Source organism: Bombina bombina, chromosome 4, assembly GCF_027579735.1.
Source record: "Bombina bombina isolate aBomBom1 chromosome 4, aBomBom1.pri, whole genome shotgun sequence".
NCBI lineage: Eukaryota > Metazoa > Chordata > Amphibia > Anura > Bombinatoridae > Bombina > Bombina bombina.
In genome coordinates, this window is record NC_069502.1 from 609,804,002 (window position 1) to 609,824,911 (window position 20,910).

At 40.9% G+C, this 20,910-nt stretch overlaps 1 protein-coding gene across 1 annotated transcript in view; it reads right to left on the reverse strand.

The window, feature by feature from the left end:
* The window catches only part of SEC63 (SEC63 homolog, protein translocation regulator), a 259,775-nt gene that overhangs the window by 125,963 nt on the left and 112,902 nt on the right, over positions 1 to 20,910 (reverse strand). Inside the window, exons 9-12 of the mRNA XM_053710605.1 lie at positions 12,985 to 13,079; positions 12,758 to 12,890; positions 11,464 to 11,556; positions 10,438 to 10,592 (exon numbers count right to left, since the gene is read on the reverse strand). Coding sequence (XP_053566580.1) covers positions 10,438 to 10,592; positions 11,464 to 11,556; positions 12,758 to 12,890; positions 12,985 to 13,079 — 476 coding nt within the window. The remainder of the gene's footprint in view (positions 1 to 10,437; positions 10,593 to 11,463; positions 11,557 to 12,757; positions 12,891 to 12,984; positions 13,080 to 20,910) is intronic.

Here is a 20,910-nt window from a genome sequence, read left to right on the forward strand (position 1 = left end):
AGCTAGGCCAAACAGTAGAGCCACAAACTGGTAATGCTTGTCTAGGAAAGAGAATCTCAGAAACTGATAGTGATCGGGATGAATCGGAATATGCAGATATGCATCCTTTAAATCTATTGTGGACATATAATGCTCTTGCTGAACAAAAGGCAGGATAGTCCTTACAGTTACCATTTTGAATGTTGGTATCCTTACATAACGATTCAATATTTTTAGATCCAGAACTGGTCTGAAGGAATTCTCCTTCTTTGGTACAATGAAGAGATTTGAATAAAACCCCAGCCCCTGTTCCAGAACTGGAACTGGTATAATTACTCCAGCCAACTCTAGATCTGAAACACATTTCAGAAATGCTTGAGCCTTCGCTGGGTTTACTGGGACACGGGAAAGAAAAAATCTCTTTGCAGGAGGCCTTATCTTGAAGCCAATTCTGTACCCTTTTGAAACAATGTTCTGAATCCAGAGATTGTGAACGGAATTGAACCAAATTTCTTTGAAAAAACGTAATCTGCCCCCTACCAGCTGAGCTGGAATGAGGGCCGCACCTTCATGTGGACTTGGGAGCTGGCTTTGGTTTTCTGAAAGGCTTGGATTTATTCCAGACTGGAGATGGTTTCCAAACTGATACCGCTCCTGAGGATGAAGGATCAGGCTTTTGTTCCTTGTTGTGACGAAAGGAACGAAAACGATTATTAGACCTAAATTTACCTTTAGATTTTTTATCCTGTGGTAAAAAAGTTCCTTTCCCTCCAGTAACAGTTGAGATAATAGAATCCAACTGAGAACCAAATAATTTATTACCCTGGAAAGAAAGGGAAAGCAGAGTAGACTTAGAAGACATATCAGCATTCCAAGTTTTAAGCCATAAAGCTCTTCTAGCTAAAATAACTAGAGACATATACCTGACATCAACTCTAATGATATCAAAGATGGCATCACAAATAAAATTATTAGCATGTTGTAGAAGAATAATAATGCTATGAGAATTATGATCTGTTACTTGTTGCGCTAAAGCTTCTAACCAAAAGGTTGAAGCTGCAGCAACATCCGCTAAAGATATAGCAGGTCTAAGAAGATTACCTGAACACAAGTAAGCTTTTCTTAGAAAGGATTCAATTTTCCTATCTAAAGGATCCTTAAAGGAAGTACCATCTGCCGTAGGAATAGTAGTACGCTTAGCAAGAGTAGAGACAGCCCCATCAACCTTAGGGATTTTGTCCCAAAATTCTAATCTGTCAGATGGCACAGGATATAATTGCTTAAAACGTTTAGAAGGAGTAAAAGAATTACCCAAATTATTCCATTCCCTAGAAATTACTTCAGAAATAGCACCAGGGACAGGAAAAACTTCTGGAATAACTACAGGAGATTTAAAAACCTTATCTAAACGTTTAGATTTAGTATCAAGAGGACTAGAATCCTCAATTTCTAATGCAATTAGGACTTCTTTAAGTAAAGAACGAATAAATTCCATTTTAAATAAATATGAAGATTTATCAGCATCAACCTCTGAGACAGAATCCTCTGAATCAGAAGAACCAATATCAGTATCAGAATGATGTTCATTTAAAAATTCATCTGAAAAATGAGAAGTTTTAAAAGACTTTTTATGTTTACTAGAAGGAGGAATAACAGACATAGCCTTCTTAATGGATTTAGAAACAAAATCTCTTATGTTATCAGGAACACTCTGAGTATTAGATGTTGACGGAAATGCAACAGGTAATGTAACAGTACTAAAGGAAATATTATCTGCATTAGCAAGTTTGTCATGACAAACAGTACAAACAGCTGGAGGAACAGCTACCAAAAGTTTACAGCAGATACACTTAGCTTTGGTAGCTCCAGTACCAGGCAGGGATTTTCCAGAAGTATCTTCTGACTCAGCTTCAACGTGGGACATCTTGCAATATGTAAAAGAAAAAACAACATATAGCAAAATTGATCAAATTCCTTAAATGACAGTTTCAGGAATGGGAAAAAAATGCCATAGAACAAGCTTCTAGCAACCAGAAGCACAAAATAATGAGACTTAAATAATGTGGAGACAAAAGTGACGCCCATATTTTTTTTAGCGCCAAAAAAAGACGCCCACATTATTTGGCGCCTAAATGCTTTTGGCGCCAAATTGACGCCACATCCGGAACGCCGACACCTTTGGCGCAAAAAAACGTCAAAAATGATGCAACTTCCGGCGACACGTATGACGCCGGAAACTGAAACAGCTCACAGGGAAAAAGTCAAATTTTTAAGGTAAGAAAAAATGATTTATTCATATGCATTATCCCAAATATGAAACTGACTGTCTGAAATAAGGAACGTTGAACATCCTGAGTCAAGGCAAATAAATGTTTGAATACATATATTTAGAACTTTATATAAAAGTGCCCAACCATAGCTTAGAGTGTCACAGAAAATAAGACTTACTTACCCCAGGACACTCATCTACACGTAGTAGAAAGCCAAACCAGTACTGAAACGAGAATCAGTAGAGGAAATGGTATATATAAGAGTATATCGTCGATCTGAAAAGGGAGGTAAGAGATGAATCTCTACGACCGATAACAGAGAACCTATGAAATAGACCCCGTAGAAGGAGATCACTGCATTCAAATAGGCAATACTCTCCTCACATCCCTCTGACATTCACTGCACGCTGAGAGGAAAACCGGGCTCCAACCTGCTGCGGAGCGCATATCAACGTAGAATCTAGCACAAACTTACTTCACCACCTCCATAGGAGGCAAAGTTTGTAAAACTGATTTGTGGGTGTGGTGAGGGGTGTATTTATAGGCATTTTGAGGTTTGGGAAACTTTGCCCCTCCTGGTAGGAATGTATATCCCATACGTCACTAGCTCATGGACTCTTGCTAATTACATGAAAGAAAACAGAATTTATGCTTACCTGATAAATTACTTTCTCCAACGGTGTGTCCGGTCCACGGCGTCATCCTTACTTGTGGGAATATCTCTTCCCCAACAGGAAATGGCAAAGAGTCCCAGCAAAGCTGGCCATAAAGTCCCTCCTAGGCTCCGCCCACCCCAGTCATTCGACCGACGGACAGGAGGAAAAATATAGGAGAAACCATATGGTACCATGGTGACTGTAGTTAGAGAAAATAATTCATCAGACCTGATTAAAAAACCAGGGCGGGCCGTGGACCGGACACACCGTTGGAGAAAGTAATTTATCAGGTAAGCATAAATTCTGTTTTCTCCAACATTGGTGTGTCCGGTCCACGGCGTCATCCTTACTTGTGGGAACCAATACCAAAGCTTTAGGACACGGATGAAGGGAGGGAGCAAATCAGGTTACCTAAACGGAAGGCACCACGGCTTGCAAAACCTTTCTCCCAAAAATAGCCTCCAAAGAAGCAAAAGTATCAAATTTGTAAAATTTGGCAAAAGTGTGCAGTGAAGACCAAGTCGCTGCCTTACATATCTGATCAACAGAAGCCTCGTTCTTGAAGGCCCATGTGGAAGCCACAGCCCTAGTGGAGTGAGCTGTGATTCTTTCAGGAGGCTGCTGTCCGGCAGTCTCGTAAGCCAATCGGATGATGCTTTTAAGCCAAAAGGAAAGAGAGGTAGAAGTCGCTTTTTGACCTCTCCTTTTACCAGAATAGACAAACAGAGAAGATGTTTGTCTGAAATATTTTGTAGCTTCTAAATAGAATTTTAGAGCACGGACTACGTCCAAATTGTGTAACAAACGTTCCTTCTTTGAAACTGGATTCGGACACAAAGAAGGTACAACTATCTCCTGGTTAATATTTTTGTTAGAAACAACCTTTGGAAGAAAACCAGGCTTAGTACGCAAAACCACCTTATCTGCATGGAACACCAGATAGGGCGGAGAACACTGCAGAGCAGATAACTCTGAAACTCTTCTAGCAGAAGAAATAGCAACCAAAAACAAAACTTTCCAAGATAACAACTTAGTATCTATGGAATGTAGAGGTTCAAACGGAACCCCTTGAAGAACTGAAAGAACTAGATTTAAACTCCAGGGAGGAGTCAAAGGTCTGTAAACAGGCTTGATCCTAACCAGAGCCTGAACAAATGCTTGAACATCTGGCATAGCTGCCAGTCGTTTGTGTAGTAAGACAGATAAAGCAGAAATCTGTCCCTTTAGAGAACTCGCAGATAATCCTTTATCCAAACCTTCTTGCAGAAAGGAAAGAATCTTAGGAATTTGTACCTTATTCCAAGGGAATCCCTTGGATTCACACCAGCAGATATATCTTTTCCATATTTTATGGTAAATCTTTCTAGTTACCGGTTTTCTGGCCTGAACCAGAGTATCAATCACCGAATCTGAAAACCCACGCTTTGATAGACTCAAGCGTTCAATCTCCAAGCCGTCAGCTGGAGGGAGACCAGATTTGGATGTTCGAATGGACCCTGAACAAGAAGGTCCTGTCTCAAAGGTAGCTTCCATGGTGGAACCGATGACATATTCACCAGGTCTGCATACCAAGTCCTGCGTGGCCACGCAGGAGCTATCAAGATCAGCGAGACCCTCTCCTGTTTGATCCTGGCTACCAGCCTGGGAATGAGAGGAAACGGTGGGAACACATAAGCTAGGTTGAAGGTCCAAGGCGCTACTAGTGCATCCACTAGAGTCGCCTTGGGATCCCTGGATCTGGACCCGTCGCAAGGAACCTTGAAGTTCTGACGAGACGCCATCAGATCCATGTCTGGAATGCCCCATAATTAAGTCAACTGGGCAAAAATCTCCAGGTGGAGTTCCCACTCCCCCGGATGGAATGTCTGACGACTCAGATAATCCGCTTCCCAGTTTTCCACACCTGGGATGTGGATCGCAGATAGATGGCAGGAGTGATTCTCCGCCCATTGTATTATTTTGGTTACTTCTTTCATCGCCAGGGAACTCCTTGTTCCCCCCTGATGATTGATATACGCAACAGTCATCATTTTGTCTGATTGGAATCTTATGAATCTGGCCTTTGCAAGCTGAGGCCAAGCCCTGAGAGCATTGAATATCGCTCTTAGTTCCAGAATGTTTATCGGGAGAAGAGACTCTTCCCGAGACCATAGTCCCTGAGCTTTCAGGGAATCCCAGACCGCACCCCAGCCCACTAGACTGGCGTCGGTCGTGACAATGACCCACTCTGGTCTGCGGAAGCTCATTCCCTGGGATAGGTGGTCCAGGGATATCCACCAACGGAGTGAATCTCTGGTCTTCTGATCTACTTGAATCACTGGAGACAAGTCTGTATAGTCCCCATTCCACTGTTTCAGCATGCACAGTTGTAATGGTCTTAGATGAATTTGCGCAAAAGGAACTATGTCCATTGCTGCAACCATCAACCCTACTACTTCCATGCACTGAGCTATGGAAGGACGTGGAACAGAATGAAGAACTTGACAAGTGCTTAGAAGTTTTGACTTTCTGACATCTGTCAGAAAGATCCTCATTTCTAAGGAATCTATTATTGTTCCCAACTCTTGTTGACGGAGACAGATAACTTTTTTCTATGTTCACCTTCCATCCGTGAGATCTGAGAAAGGCCAGAACGATGTCTGTATGAGCCTTTGCTTTTGAAAGGGACGACGCTTGTATTAGAATGTCGTCCAAGTATGGTACTACTGCAATGCCCCTCGGTCTTAGAACCGCTAGAAGGGACCCGAGTACCTTTGTGAAAATCCTTGGAGCAGTGGCTAATCCGAATGGGAGGGCCACAAACTGGTAATGTTTGTCCAGAAAGGCGAACCTTAGGAACTGATGATGTTCTTTGTGGATAGGAATATGTAGGTACGCATCCTTTAGATCCACGGTAGTCATAAATTGACCTTCCTGGATAGTGGGTAGAATCGTTCAAATGGTTTCCATTTTGAACGGTGGTACCCTGAGAAATTTGTTTAGGATCTTTAAATCCAGAATTGGTCTGAAGGTTCCCTCTTTTTTGGGAACTACGAACAGATTTGAGTAAAATCCCATTCCTTGTTCCGTCATTGGAACAGGGTGTATCACTCCCATCTTTAGCAGGTCTTCTACACAATGTAAGAACGCCTGTCTCTTTATTTGGTTTGAGGATAAGTGAGACATGTGGAACCTTCCCCTTGGGGGTAGTTCCTTGAATTCCAGAAGATAACCCTGAGAAACTATTTCTAGCGTCCAGGGATCCTGAACATCTCTTGCCCAAGCCTGAGCAAAGAGAGAGAGTCTGCCCCCCACTAGATCCGGTCCCGGATCGGGGGCTACTCCTTCATGCTGTTTTGTTAGCGGTAGCAGGCTTCTTGGTCTGCTTACCCTTGTTCCAGCCTTGCATCGGTTTCCAGGCTGGTTTGGACTGTGAGGCATTACCCTCTTGCTTAGAGGATGCAGAATTAGAGGCCGGTCCGTTCCTGAAATTACGGAAGGAACGAAAATTAGACTTATTCTTGGCCTTGAAAGGCCTATCTTGTGGGAGGGCGTGGCCCTTTCCCCCAGTGATGTCTGAGATAATCTCTTTCAATTCTGGTCCAAAGAGAGTTTTACCCTTGAAGGGGATGTTAAGCAATTTTGTCTTGGATGATACATCCGCTGACCAAGACTTTAGCCAAAGCGCTCTGCGCGCCACAATTGCAAACCCTGAATTTTTCGGCGCTAATCTAGCTAATTGCAAAGCGGCATCTAAAATAAAAGAGTTAGCCAACTTAAGTGCGTGAACTCTGTCCATAACCTCCTCATATGGAGTCTCTCTACTGAGCGACTTTTCTAGTTCCTCGAACCAGAACCACGCTGCTGTAGTGACAGGAACAATGCACGAAATGGGTTGTAGAAGGTAACCTTGCTGTACAAAAATCTTTTTTAAGCAAACCTTCCAATTTTTTTATCCATAGGATCTTTGAAAGCACAACTATCTTCAATAGGAATAGTAGTGCGCTTGTTTAGAGTAGAAACTGCCCCCTCGACCTTAGGAACTGTCTGCCATAAGTCCTTTCTGGGGTCGACCATAGAAAATAATTTCTTAAATATAGGAGGGGGAATAAAAGGTATGCCGGGCTTCTCCCACTCCTTATTCACTATGTCCGCCACCAGCTTGGGTATAGGAAAAGCGTCGGGGTGCACCGGAAGCTCTAGGAACTTGTCCATCTTGCATAACTTTTCTGGAATGACCAAGTTGTCACAATCATCCAGAGTAGATAACACCTCCTTAAGCAGTGCGCGGAGATGTTCTAATTTAAATTTAAATGTCACAACATCAGGTTCAGCCTGTTGAGAAATTTTTCCTGAATCTGAAATTTCCCCATCTGACAAAACCTCCCTCATGGCCCCTTCAGATTGGTGTGAGGGTATGACAGAACAATTATCATCAGCGCCCTCCTGCTCTTCAGTGTTTAAAACAGAGCAATCGCGCTCTCTCTGATATTCAGGCATCTTGGATAAAATATTTGCTATGGAGTTATCCATTACAGCCGTCAATTGTTGCATGGTAATAAGCATTGGCGCACTAGAAGTACTAGGGCCTCCTGCGTGGGCAAAACTGGCGTAGACACAGAAGGAGATGATGTAGAACCATGTCTACTCCCTTCATCTGAGGAATCATCTTGGGCAATTTCATTATTTGTGGCAGTACTGTCCTTACTTTGTTTGGACGCTATGGCACAATTATCACACAATTTTGAAGGGGGAGACACATTGGCTTTCATACATATAGAACATAGCTTATCTTAAGGCACAGACATGTTAAACAGGCTTAAACTTGTCAATAAAGCACAAAAACCGTTTTAAAACAAAACCGTTACTGTCTCTTTAAATTTTAAACAGAGCACACTTTATTACTGAATATGTGAAAATATATGAAGGAATTGTTAAAAATTTACCAAAATTTCACCACAGTGTCTTAAAGCATTAAAAGTATTGCACACCAATTTTCAGAGCTTTAACCCTTAAAATAACGAAATCGGAGCCGGTTACAGATTTAACCCCTATACAGTCCCAGCTACAGCCTTTGCTGTGACTTTACCAAGCCCAGAGGGGAATACGATACCAAATGACGCCTTCTAGGAACTTTTCCAACTACTTTCAGGTCCTCACACATGCATCTGCATGTCTTGCACTCAAAAACAACTGCGCAGTAATGGCGCGAAAATGAGGATCATAGTGCCTGACGTTAAAAAACGTTCCCCAAGTTTATAAGTGTGAATTATCAGCATAAACATCTATAAAATGTCCAAATAAAGCAATCGATTTAGCCCATGAAAGTGTCTACCAGTTTTATAGCTCATATTAAGCCCTTTATTCTGTTTGAGACTAAGAAAATGGCTTACCGGTCCCCATGAGGGGAAATGACAACCTTCCAGCATTACACAGTCTTGTTAGAAATATGGCTAGTCGTACCTTAAGCAGAAAAGTCTGCTAACTGTTTCCCCCAACTGAAGTTACTTCATCTCAACAGTCCTATGTGAAGACAGCAATCGATTTTAGTTACTGTCTGCTAAAATCATCTTCCTCTCACAAACAGAAATCTTCATCTTTTTCTGTTTCAGAGTAAATAGTACATACCAGCACTATTTTAAAATAAACTCTTGATAGTAGAATAAAAAAACTACAACTAAACACCACATACTCTTAACCATCTCCGTGGAGATGTTGCCTGTGCAACGGCAAAGAGAATGACTGGGGTGGGCGGAGCCTAGGAGGGACTATATGGCCAGCTTTGCTGGGACTCTTTGCCATTTCCTGTTGGGGAAGAGATATTCCCACAAGTAAGGATGACGCCGTGGACCGGACACACCAATGTTGGAGAAATAGGCCCCGCCCATCTGCTACGATGGGAGACTGAACCATGATAGACTGCATGGGAAGCAGTTAGAAAGAACATACAGGCCATGTGGAACCCCCTAGCATAACCGAGCAGCTCTCAACCTGCCCGGAATCACAGTGTCTCATCTCAAGAACGTTAAGCCCCATTGAAGTGCCATGAAACATAATTAAAGCATTTCAATAAAAAAAACTTTGAATAAAATCACTTTCAATAAGAATATCACAGGACTAGTCCCCATTTGTTATGGACTATACTTGCCCCACAAGTGCCACACTGCAGATCATTAATTCTGAACCGGGTCTCCTCAGAATTATATATAGACTGCACATACCTCAAGGTGTCTGTAAGCACCAGCCGCTCCCCACCCTGCAGGCTATACTGTATTTCCCCAGATTCTGTGGGAAGGAACTCAATCTCAGTTACAGCTGCTGAAATCAGAATCAAGGCAGAATTCTTCTTCCATCTTCGGCCTGAATAAAAATAGACCACTCCGGTACCATTTGAAAATAAAAAAATTCTTGCTTGAAGAAAAATTAAACTAAAATTAAACTAAAATTCTATCACCTCTTAAACTTTACCAGCTTCCTATGAGTGCAAGCAAAGAGAATGTCTGGGGGATGGAGTTAGGGGAGGAGCTATATAGACAGCTCTGCTGTGGGTGCTCTCTTTGCCACTTCCTGTTGGGAAGGAGAATATCCCACAAGTATTGGATGAATCTGTGTACTTGATGCATCTTGCAAGAGAAAGACAGCTAATTCATGTGGGCCATATAGATAACATTGTGCTCTCTCAAGTGGAGTTGTGCATGACACTGCACTAATTGGCTAAAATGCAAGTCAATAGATAATAGCCATGTGATCAGGGATCAAAAGAGGCTTATATACAAGGTAATCACAGAGGTAAAAAGTATATTAATATAACAATGTTAGTTGTGCAAAACTAGGGAATTGGTAATAAAGGGATTATCTATTTAAACAATACAAATTCTGGAGTAGACTGTCGCCATTAACATTTAAATTTCAAATGCAATTATGTTGTACAAGTTCAGATGACAAGAAAAAAAAAAATCTAATGCATTTTTAAAAATGTTCCTTTTAAAACTTTAAACAGAGACTACCTTATATTTTTGGACTTACCTTTACAAATTTTGCCTGCTTTCCTATTCCTCTTAAGCATAGATGTGTGTATATATATATATATATATATATATATATATATATATATATATATATATATATATATATATATATATATATATATATATATATATATATATATATATATATATATATATATATATACACATATATATATATATATATATATATATATATATATACACATACACACACACACACACACATATACACATATATATATATATACACACACACATAGTGTGTGTGTGCGTGTGTATATATATATATATATATATATATATATATATATATATATATATATATATATATATATATATATATATATATATATATATATATATATATATAATTTTGGTGCTCACTATGAAACCAACATATCATGCAGTACCAGTTTTCACTGTTAAAATGTATTTTACTTTATGTCTGTATTTTTTAAACATAAACCATTTAAACCATTTAAAAACTATAAATCTTATAAACCCCTTAAAAATGTATTTCTTTACCTTCTTGTGATTTAACACCCTGCGCAGATGGTCCTCTTCAATAAAAGGCAGCTGCAGAAGTGGGGACTTGAACTGCTGCAGACCCTGTACTGTCATCTGACAAAGTTTCATACAATTCTCCAGAGATGCCAAAGATGGAGGTCTCAGCTCCCTTTCTTAAGAAACCAACAGAATGTACAAGTTATTTTGTAAAGCAACTGCATTGTCTAACAGGAGTCAGGTTTCAGTTTTAAACTTTTGGGTCCTAGAAGTGAATGTGTATACAGCATTTCCAAGGGAAGTGGAAAATATTTATTATTAACCAATGGTACCACAAGCCGTATGAGTACAACTTATTTTTGCATTTGCAACTATCCATAAAATGGTGATTAGTAGGTGCATATCATGCATGTGTCATGATTGGCTCACTATGGGCTAGATTACAAGTGGTGCGCTGTTGCGTGCGCTTGATAGGGGTATATTGAGGTTCTTGCATAAGTATACATATATAGACAAATATAAGTACATTGGAGGACCCTTTGCAGTCAAGTAGCTGAAAACATGTAAAGCATTTTTATGCAATATTCATATTTAATAAAATGTTTAACTGTATTTACTGTAAATATTTCACATTCCATTGTTCTTCCCATACGGGAATTTGTCTGAGTATTTAATATATATTGAAATTTCCAGTATATTTAAGAATAAACACAGCATATTCTTCTATGTGAAGAACATTGGAATGTGAAATATTAATATTTCATGTCAGGTTAGCTCACTTGAGAAAACGCAAATCGGGTTTGCGTGTGAGTAAGGTTGTTTTTTTTCCCACTATTCCCGCTCCATTTAAGTCTATGGGGGGATACTTTAACGCAGTTGCGATATTTGAAGTTTGGCTTTTTGCGCTTGTCGGGTTTTCGCTCGTGCAAAATATTTTTACTTCTTTCTTCTAGCGAATGTAACGCTTGAGTGTTAAATAGCGCACCACTTGTAAACTAACCCTATATGTGTTCAGCTAGCAAATTGTAAAAAATAAGATTCTCTCACCTTCACGGTTACGAGCCATAATTATCAGCTGACATATGACATTAACCATTTCCTGAAGCAAAGCAGGGCATTTTTTCAGCATAAACTGCTGATCTAAAGAGAAAAAAAAAGAAAAAGTTAGACACAATATAGCATGCCAACATCTAGCAACCAACACTGCACAGTCTTTAGATCTAGCTTTTAGACACCTTACAGCTTTTAAAACGGTAACAAAATTTATGGAGAAAGCCATTGGTGCAATGGTAATTTAAAGGGACAATAAACAATTTTTTTCTTACAGACAGAACATGCAATATTTTAAAAGTTTCCAATTTACTTCTATTATCAAATTTGCTTTGTGATCATGTTATTCTTTGTTAAAGGGACAGTCAACACCAGAATTTTTGTTGTTTTAAAAGATAGATAATCCCTTTATTACCCATTCCCCAGTTTTGAATACCAACACAGTTATATTAATACACTTTATACCTCTGTGATTACCTTGTATCTAAGCTTCTGCAGACTGCCCCCTTATTTCAGTTCTTTTGACAGACTTGCATTTTAGCCAATCAGTGCTCACTCCTCGGTAAATTCACATGAATGAGCTCAATGTTATCTATATAAAACACATGAACTAACGCCTGGTGAAAAACTGTCAAAATGCATTTAGATTAGAGGCGGCCTTCAACGTCTAAGAAATTAGCATATGAAACTCCTAGGTTTAGCTTTCAACTAAGAATACCAAGAGAACAAAGCAAAATTGGTGATAAAACTAAATTGGAAAGTTGTTTAAAATTACATGGCCTATCTGAATCAAAAGGTTTTTTGGACTTGACTGTCCCTTTAAAGAGATATCTGGATATGTAGCGTGCATATGTCGAGCACTACATGACAGGAAATGCTGTCATCTAGTGCTCTTGCTAATGTATAACATTGTTGCAAAACTACTGCCATATAGTGCTGCAGACGTGCACACTTCCTGAGCTTACCTTCCTGCTTTTAAACAAAGAACAAGAAAACAAAGTATATTCCATCTGAATCATGAAAGAAAAATGTTGGGTTCTATGTCCCTTTAACTGGATTGCTTTGCACACTTCAAGCAATTCTGTTCTGAAGCACATTTATAGTGTTAGAGGCACATGTCAAACTGTGGACTCAATGTCAGTTTGATTATCATTCAACTGAAAAAAATAATATATATCTATATATCTATATCTCTATCTATCTATCTATATATATATCTATATATATATATATATATCTATAGCTATATATATCTATATCTATCTATATCTATATACACACACACACTTACCCTCTTTCAAAGTCTCAGGAATTTGCATTCTTGAAAGATGAGCTAATATCAGAACTCTAGCCTTCAGACTATATGGACAGGTGAGCGGAGGCTCATTCTTTTTCAGATTGATGCTCCCAATTTCTCGGATCAGCTTTTGGAGGAAAATAAAAATACCCAGTAATATCACTTAATGTTGCTTAGGCTAAAAGAAGTAATACTGACATTTATCGGCTATTTCATTTTACCTGAGGTATCTGCACATTATCTGCTGGCCTACTTGTAGCATCTTTGTTATACTGAGGGTCAAATTCTGATGCCCCTGCCAGAACCATGATGAGACCTAAAACAAAATACACTCCATATAAACAGATACTTACATTGACCAATTTCGTATTACAGAAATCTGCACCGTGAATATAATTAAAGTCTATAGCTAAAGCAAATTTACATCAATCCATGAGGATAGTCAAAACAACATAAAAAGGAGGCTCAGCTACCCTTTCCAGATAAAATATAACACCCCAGCATATTGCAAAGAATTATAACAGAACATTTAAAAACCATTTAACATAAGAAGACAAAAGGCCTTATGCAATAGCATAAGCTATTTAAATTGAAGGTTAATTTGGAAGAATTAGTGCCCGGTTTTTAATAAACCTATTAAAAACAAGGGCACTTTAATTCATTAAAATTGACATTTCACTCCTTTTCTTCAAAAGCTTACCTTTTTATCCTGAATGCCGCTCCAGCGATTTCCCCCGGCCGTCGGGAACCTCTTCTTACGTCAGAAATGACGAAACCGGCTTCCTCCAATCACGGCCTGATGCAACACCGTGATTGGAGGAAGCCGGATTCATCATTTTGGACCCGCGAAGAGGGCTTGCGACGGGCGGAGGAATCGCTGCAGCGGCTGACAGGATTAAAAGGTAAGTTTTTTAAGAAAAGGAGTCAAATGTCAATTTTGATGAATTAAAGTGCCCTTGTTTTTAATAGGTTTATTAAAAACCGGGCAATAATTCATCCAAATTGACCTTCACTTTAAATGCTCTTCTAAAGATGTATGAATGTAAACACACACCAGCAGCGGTCTCAAAACAACTGTCTGTGCAACCATACCTGGGTGTATATTAATATTTTACACAAGAGATTTTAAACAAAGTTTACATTTCGTAGTCCGATACTACTTTCATAGTCAATCACAACTGCCTATTTGTCACTGGGGAATGCAACATTATCTATATTTGCTCACTGCACTGAATATTTGAAAAAGTGAAGAGTACAAAGTGGCAGGGCCTGGGTGATCATGGGAAAGAATAGGTGATCTAGGGATAGAGAGATCAGGGGCATGATTTGTGCATTTTTAGGCAGTTTGGGTTGATCCAGGTCTCCTCTGAAGAAATAAAGATATAAATAGGGGGACAGTATGATTGAAACTCCAGTTTGGTATGATCCTGCAAATTCAAGGCTGGATGGGAGCTCATTAGCTCAGTGTCAATAAGTAACGTATGCGCACAACACTTATTGGCTGTAACTTGTCCGGCATTATGAGGAGTGGAAACAGGGAAATTGTTCCCATAATAAATTATTTAACCCCTTACTGACCAGACCATTTTTCAATTTTCTTACCCTTAAGGACCAGGGCTATTTTTAAATTTCAGTGATATTTGTGTTTAGCTGTAATTTTCCTCTTACTCATTTACTGTACCCACACATTATATACCGTTTTTTTTCTCACCATTAAATGGACTTTCTAAAGATACCATTATTTTCATATCATAATTTACTATACAATTTTTTTTTATAAAATATGATGGAAAAACAAAACAAAAAAAAATACACACTTTTTCTAACTTTGACCCCCAAAATCTGTTACACATCTACAACCACCAAAAAAACTTTTATGCTAAATAATTTCTAAATTTTGTCCTGAGTTTAGAAATACCCAATGTTTACATGTTATTTGCTTTTTTTTGCAAGTTATAGGGCAATACGTACAAGTAGCACTTTGCTATTTCAAAACCATTTAAAAAAAAAAAAAAAAAAAATGTAGCCATAGTTACATTGTAACACTGATATCTGTTAGGAATCCCTGAATAACCCTTCACATGTATATATATTTTTTTAGTAGACAAACCAAATTATTGATCTAGGCCCATTTTGGTATATTTCATGCCACCATTTCACCGCCAAATACGATCAAATAAAAAAAACCTTAAATTATGCTTACCTAATCATTTTCTTTTCTTCAGATGGAAAGAGTCCACAGCTGCATTCATTACTTTTGGGAATTCAGAACCTGGCCACAAGGAGGAGGCAAAGACACCCCAGCCAAAGGCTTAAATACCTCTCCCACTTCCTCCATCCCACAGTCATTCTGCCGAGGAACAAGGAACAGTAGAAGAAATATCAGTGTGAAAAGGTGCCAGAAGAACAAAAATAAGACACCGCACAGAAAAAATACGGGCGGGGAGCAGTGGACTCTTTCCATCTGAAGAAAAGAAAATTATCAGGTAAGCATAATTTAAGTTTTTCTTCATAAAAGGAAAGAGTCCACAGGGGAATTCATTACTTTTGGGAAAACAATACCCAAGCTATAGAGGACACTGAATGCTTAAACGGGATGGTACAAGAGGCAGCCCATTCTGAGGGCACCAGGCCTGCAAATCCAAACCCCAAAAAATCCTGCTTCGTCCAAAGCCGAGAAAAACCTTTGAAAAAAGGAAAAGGCCCAAGGAAACTGACCCGCAGATAGTCCACCAGCCTTGCTAGAGGCCACAGGAGCTAGACTCGACAGACAACAAGTCTCTAGGAGACACCTACGCCCAGCAGTCGGTCTCCAATTAACACACGACTTACTAGAGAAAGGGATCAAGCTACCGTATTCTTCCACAAAGGAGAAAAGACACGGAGGAAAACATCCATAAAGGACTCCAGAAAAAACCCTAAAAAGTGCACAACGAGTCCCAAATAAAAACACAAAAGCAAAAACCCGATAACCGGGCCAAGCTAACAGAGACCCAACCAGTCTCGTAGAAACAAGAGGAGGCAACGCCCAGACCCCAGATTGTACAGAAACCATGGCTAAGAGAGGGGGAAAGTGCAAAAGAGAGGGGGGAAAGTGCAAAAGAGAGGGGGGAAAGTGCAAAAGAGAGGGGGGAAAGTGCAAAAGAGAGGGGGGAAAGCGCAAAAGAGAGGGGGAAAGCGCAAAAGAGAGGGGGAAAGCGCAAAAGAGAGGGGGAAAGCGCAAAAGAGAGGGGGGAAAGGAGACAACACAGCCTATCGTCCCTGATATGGAGACGACCAACTCCCGGAAGTTGAAAAAAGCCGCACGGCCCTCAACTTCCTGAATTAAACATCCAAAGCCGCCAGAAGAAACCGGACAAAGTCCAGAAGGTCTCGACCCGAAGGAAGAGAACCTCAAAAGGAACAAGTCCTAAAAGGACAATCCCAAAGAGACCTTGAAAAGGCAAGACCGCCAGGAACCGGCGGCATGAAGGACCTAAATCCTCCAAACCTCCAACCCACCACGGGAAAAAACACTAAATCTCGAACAAATTGGAATCAATTGAGTATATCGCAGCGGATCTCAACGGAGTCCCACTCGACCAGATTGAAAAGGCTAATGAGGACTGAACCCAATCCCCCATCAAGTCCTCTCAGAATGCTAGCTGAAACTTGTAAAATAAAAACAAGGAAAACAACACAAATAATGTGAAGCACTCGGCGCCCTAACCAGACCAGCCAGGCAGAACAGGCGCCACGTGTCTGAAATAGGCCTCAGAAGACAGAAGTATTTGTACCCAGTCAGGACCAGCCTGAAACCAAGGGCACCCAGCACTGTCAATGCCACAGAGTCACCCCCTGAGAGGGAGAGATAAACAGACAAACATAGGACTAAACACGTCCTCGCTCTTGAACAATCTTCCGTAGAAGTAAATGGTGCGACCAAGATCGCAAGTATCTTTTCCAGAGAAGAAATTTCCTGAAGGAAATATATAAACAAACATGAGCTGTAAATCAAATAAAATCCATCCTAACCGGATTAAAATAAAGAAAGGGCAACCCGTAGGTTATTGCCCGGGAAGAAAACGGACACACCCGCAGGACCAGCCCAACAGGGATCCTAGTCTTTCAAGTTCAGAACTGGAAAAGGATACTCAAATAACAAAGACTATAAGAAGATTACTTCATCCCCTTATGTCTAATCATGCAATCCATTCAGAGGAAGACTAAGAAGTCCCAGACCCATTAAGAGTGGGATCCTCCAGCAATGCCAAAATGTGTCTCAGGAGAACAGGAAAGCGTGCCAGTCTATAACGAAAGGCACAACATACCTCCGCCGGGACAAAAAAAAATGACACCGACCCCGAAGGTTGACCCCCTGAAGCCTCAGGGGCAGTCGCTCCCCCGGAGGGCTGAACTGGACCAGGCGATCTCACGCGAGACGAGCTCCAGTTAATGGAACACTGACAATATCGTAAGCACACTCCCAGGAGGTGCAGATGCGCCTGCGTCAAAAATATGGCCATGCGGAACCGTGTCGTAACCTCTGGTGGGAACAAGCCACTTTCCAGAGAAGGATAAGCAGCGTTTGGGTTACCTGTATGCATAGTAAAAGTAGGTGGTAGGGAACTCGCCTCGTGGGAAACAAAATCCCCAGAGACGGATGGCTCAGTGGGCCCCAGATTCCTCGATCCCAAGGAACAGAGCACTCCAAAACAGCATTTGGAACATAATAACATTGATGGGCATGTATCAGCCGGGACAATTCATATTCTTCACAAGAAGTAGAATCTGAATCAGAGACACCCGTCCCCAAAAAAAAAAAAATCAGACGGCACCTTACACCCCCAATGGCTGGGGCACTCACCACCTCCAGAGAACCAGACACCGGTGGACCAGAATTTCTCCATCACCACATGGTCAGGAATGCAGATGGAGAGCCAAAGCTTGACCACAGCCGGTCACAAGGTGAACCGTGCAGTCCATGAAAAAGCACGCCCCACCGTAAAAGGCTGCGTCACTACCATAGGCTATGTTCCGAAATAGTCATGAGCCTATGTATCACTACACATTAGCAGATTGAATCACATAACAAACATGATTATAAAAAAAAAACATGTTCAATAACCCCCTTCAGGAGATATTAACCCTTGATTCCAAGATACAAAAGGAGCCTCACTGAGACCCGGTGTGAAAGTTAATGCGGCAAGGTGTTAACCTCTCGGATAACAGTTGTACGTACAATACATTCACGACAAAAGTAAAATGACACAATCTTACCGGAATCTACGCCGTGGAACAGGAACACGGCCCTTCAAGTGTGACAGATAGTAGCGTCGCTTCTGACATGGACTTGAGTGAAGAAAGCAGGCAGCGAAACTAGTCAACGCCGATTGCTTGTGGAGATGTTAATAAGAGTCGGGATGATTTACAAGAAAGACTCTCCCTGCATCTCCGGACTCTAACTTTCATCCCATTCTGAAGAGTATCAAAAACTTCTCTGCCAACCTCCTGGGACAAAAGGCAAAGAATGACTGGGGGATGGAGGAAGTGGGAGAGGTGTTAAAGCCTTTGGCTGGGGTGTCTTTGCCTCCTCCTGGTGGCCAGGTTCTGAATTCCCAATAGTAATGAATGCAGCTGTGGACTCTCCCGTTTATGAAGAAAAAATTGTTCACTTTTTTTTTGCTAACTTTTTCACAAACTTTAGGTTTCTCACTGAAATTATTTACAAACAGCTTGTACAATTATGGCACAAATGGTTGTAAATGCTTCTCTGGAATCCTTTGTTCAGAAATAGCAGACATATATGGCTTTGGTATTGTTTTTTGGTAATTAGAAGGCCGCTAAATGCCGCTGAGCACCACACATGTATTATGCCCAGCAGTAAAGGGGTTAATTACGGAGCTTGTAGGGTTCATTTTAGCTTTAGTGTAGTGTAGTAGACAACCCAAAGTATTGATCTAGGCCCAGTTTGGTATATTTCATGCCACCATTTTACCGCCAAATGAAAATATTCGTTCACTTTTTCACAAACTTTAGGTTCACTTTAGGTTCACTTTTTTTTGCTAACTTTTTCACAAACTTTAGGTTTCTCACTGAAATTATTAACAAACAGCTTGTGCAATTATGGCACAAATGGTTGTAAAAGCTTCTCTGGAAACCCCTTTGTTCAGAAATAGCAGACAAATATGGCTTTGGCGTTGTTTTTTGGTAATTAGAAGGCCGCTAAATGACGCTGCACACCATACTTGTATTATGCCCAGCAGTTAAGGGGTTAATCAGGTAGCATGTAGGGTTAATTTTACCTTTAGTGTAGAGATCAGCATACTATCTGACACATCCCACCCCCTGATCCCTCCCTGACCCCCCTCAAACAGCTCTCTTTCCTCTCCATCTCTCAATTTTCACCGCCATCTTAAAAGGACATGAAACCCAATTTTTTTCTTTCATGATTTAGAAAGAGAATGCAATTTTAAACAACTTTCTAATATACTTCTATTATCTAATTTGCTTCATTCTTTAGATATCATTTGCTGAAAAGAATATGTAGGATTAGTAGCAGTAGCTGCTGATTGGTGGCTGCACATAGATGCTGCGTTTGATTGGCTCACCCATGTGCATTGCTATTTCTTCAACAAAGGATATCTAAAGAATGAAGCAAATTAGATAATAGAAGTAAACTGGAATGTTGTTTAAAATTGTATTCTCTAACTGAATCATAAAAGAAAAAAATTTGGGTTTAGTGTCTTTTTAAGGTCTGGCAGAAAGTCTGCCAGTACTAGAATATGAATATATATAAATATAATATAATATAATATATATATATATATATCTATCCATCCTATAATATAAAAGGCCAAGTGTGTTGGTAGAGCGCAAAAGAGAGGAGGAGAGAGAGCGCAAAAGAGAGGAGGAGAGAGAGCGCAAAAGAGAGGAGGAGAGAGAGCGCAAAAGAGAGGAGGAGAGAGAGCGCAAAAGAGAGGAGGAGAGAGAGCGCAAAAGAGAAGAGGAGAGAGAGCGCAAAAGAGAAGAGGAGAGAGAGCGCAAAAGAGAAGAGGAGAGAGAGCGCAAAAGAGAAGAGGAGAGAGAGCGCAAAAGAGAAGAGGAGAGAGAGCGCAAAAGAGAAGAGGAGAGAGAGCGCAAAAGAGAAGAGGAGAGAGAGCGCAAAAGAGAAGAGGAGAGAGAGCGCAAAAGAGAAGAGGAGAGAGAGCGCAAAAGAGAAGAGGAGAGAGAGCGCAAAAGAGAAGAGGAGAGAGAGCGCAAAAGAGAAGAGGAGAGAGAGCGCAAAAGAGAAGAGGAGAGAGAGCGCAAAAGAGAAGAGGAGAGAGAGCGCAAAAGAGAAGAGGAGAGAGAGCGCAAAAGAGAAGAGGAGAGAGAGCGCAAAAGAGAAGAGAGCGCGCAAAAGAGAAGAGAGCGCGCAAAAGAGAAGAGAGCGCGCAAAAGAGAAGAGAGCGCGCAAAAGAGAAGAGAGCGCGCAAAAGAGAAGAGAGCGCGCAAAAGAGAAGAGGAGAGAGCGCGCAAAAGAGAAGAGAGCGCGCAAAAGAGAAGAGAGCGCGCAAAAGAGAAGAGAGCGCGCAAAAGAGAAGAGGAGAGAGAGCGCAAAAGAGAAGAGGAGAGAGCGCGCAAAAGAGAAGAGGAGAGAGCGCGCAAAAGAGAAGAGGAGAGAGCGCGCAAAAGAGAAGAGGAGAGAGCGCGCAAAAGAGAAGAGGAGAGAGCGCGCAAAAGAGGAGAGAGCGCGCAAAAGAGGAGAGAGCGCGCAAAAGAGGAGAGAGAGCGCAAAAGAGGAGAGAGAGCGCAAAAGAGGAGAGAGAGCGCAAAAGAGGAGAGAGAGCGCAAAAGAGGAGAGAGAGCGCAAAAGAGGAGAGAGAGCGCAAAAGAGGAGAGAGAGCGCAAAAGAGTAGAGAGAGCGCAAAAGAGGAGAGAGAGCGCAAAAGAGGAGAGAGAGCGCAAGAGGAGAGAGAGCGCAAGAGGAGAGAGAGCGCAAAAGAGGAGAGAGAGCGCAAAAGAGGAGAGAGAGCGCAAAAGAGGAGAGAGAGCGCAAAAGAGGAGAGAGAGCGCAAAAGAGGAGAGAGAGCGCAAAAGAGGAGAGAGAGCGCAAAAGAGGAGAGAGAGCGCAAAAGAGGAGAGAGAGCGCAAAAGAGGAGAGAGAGCGCAAAAGAGGAGAGAGA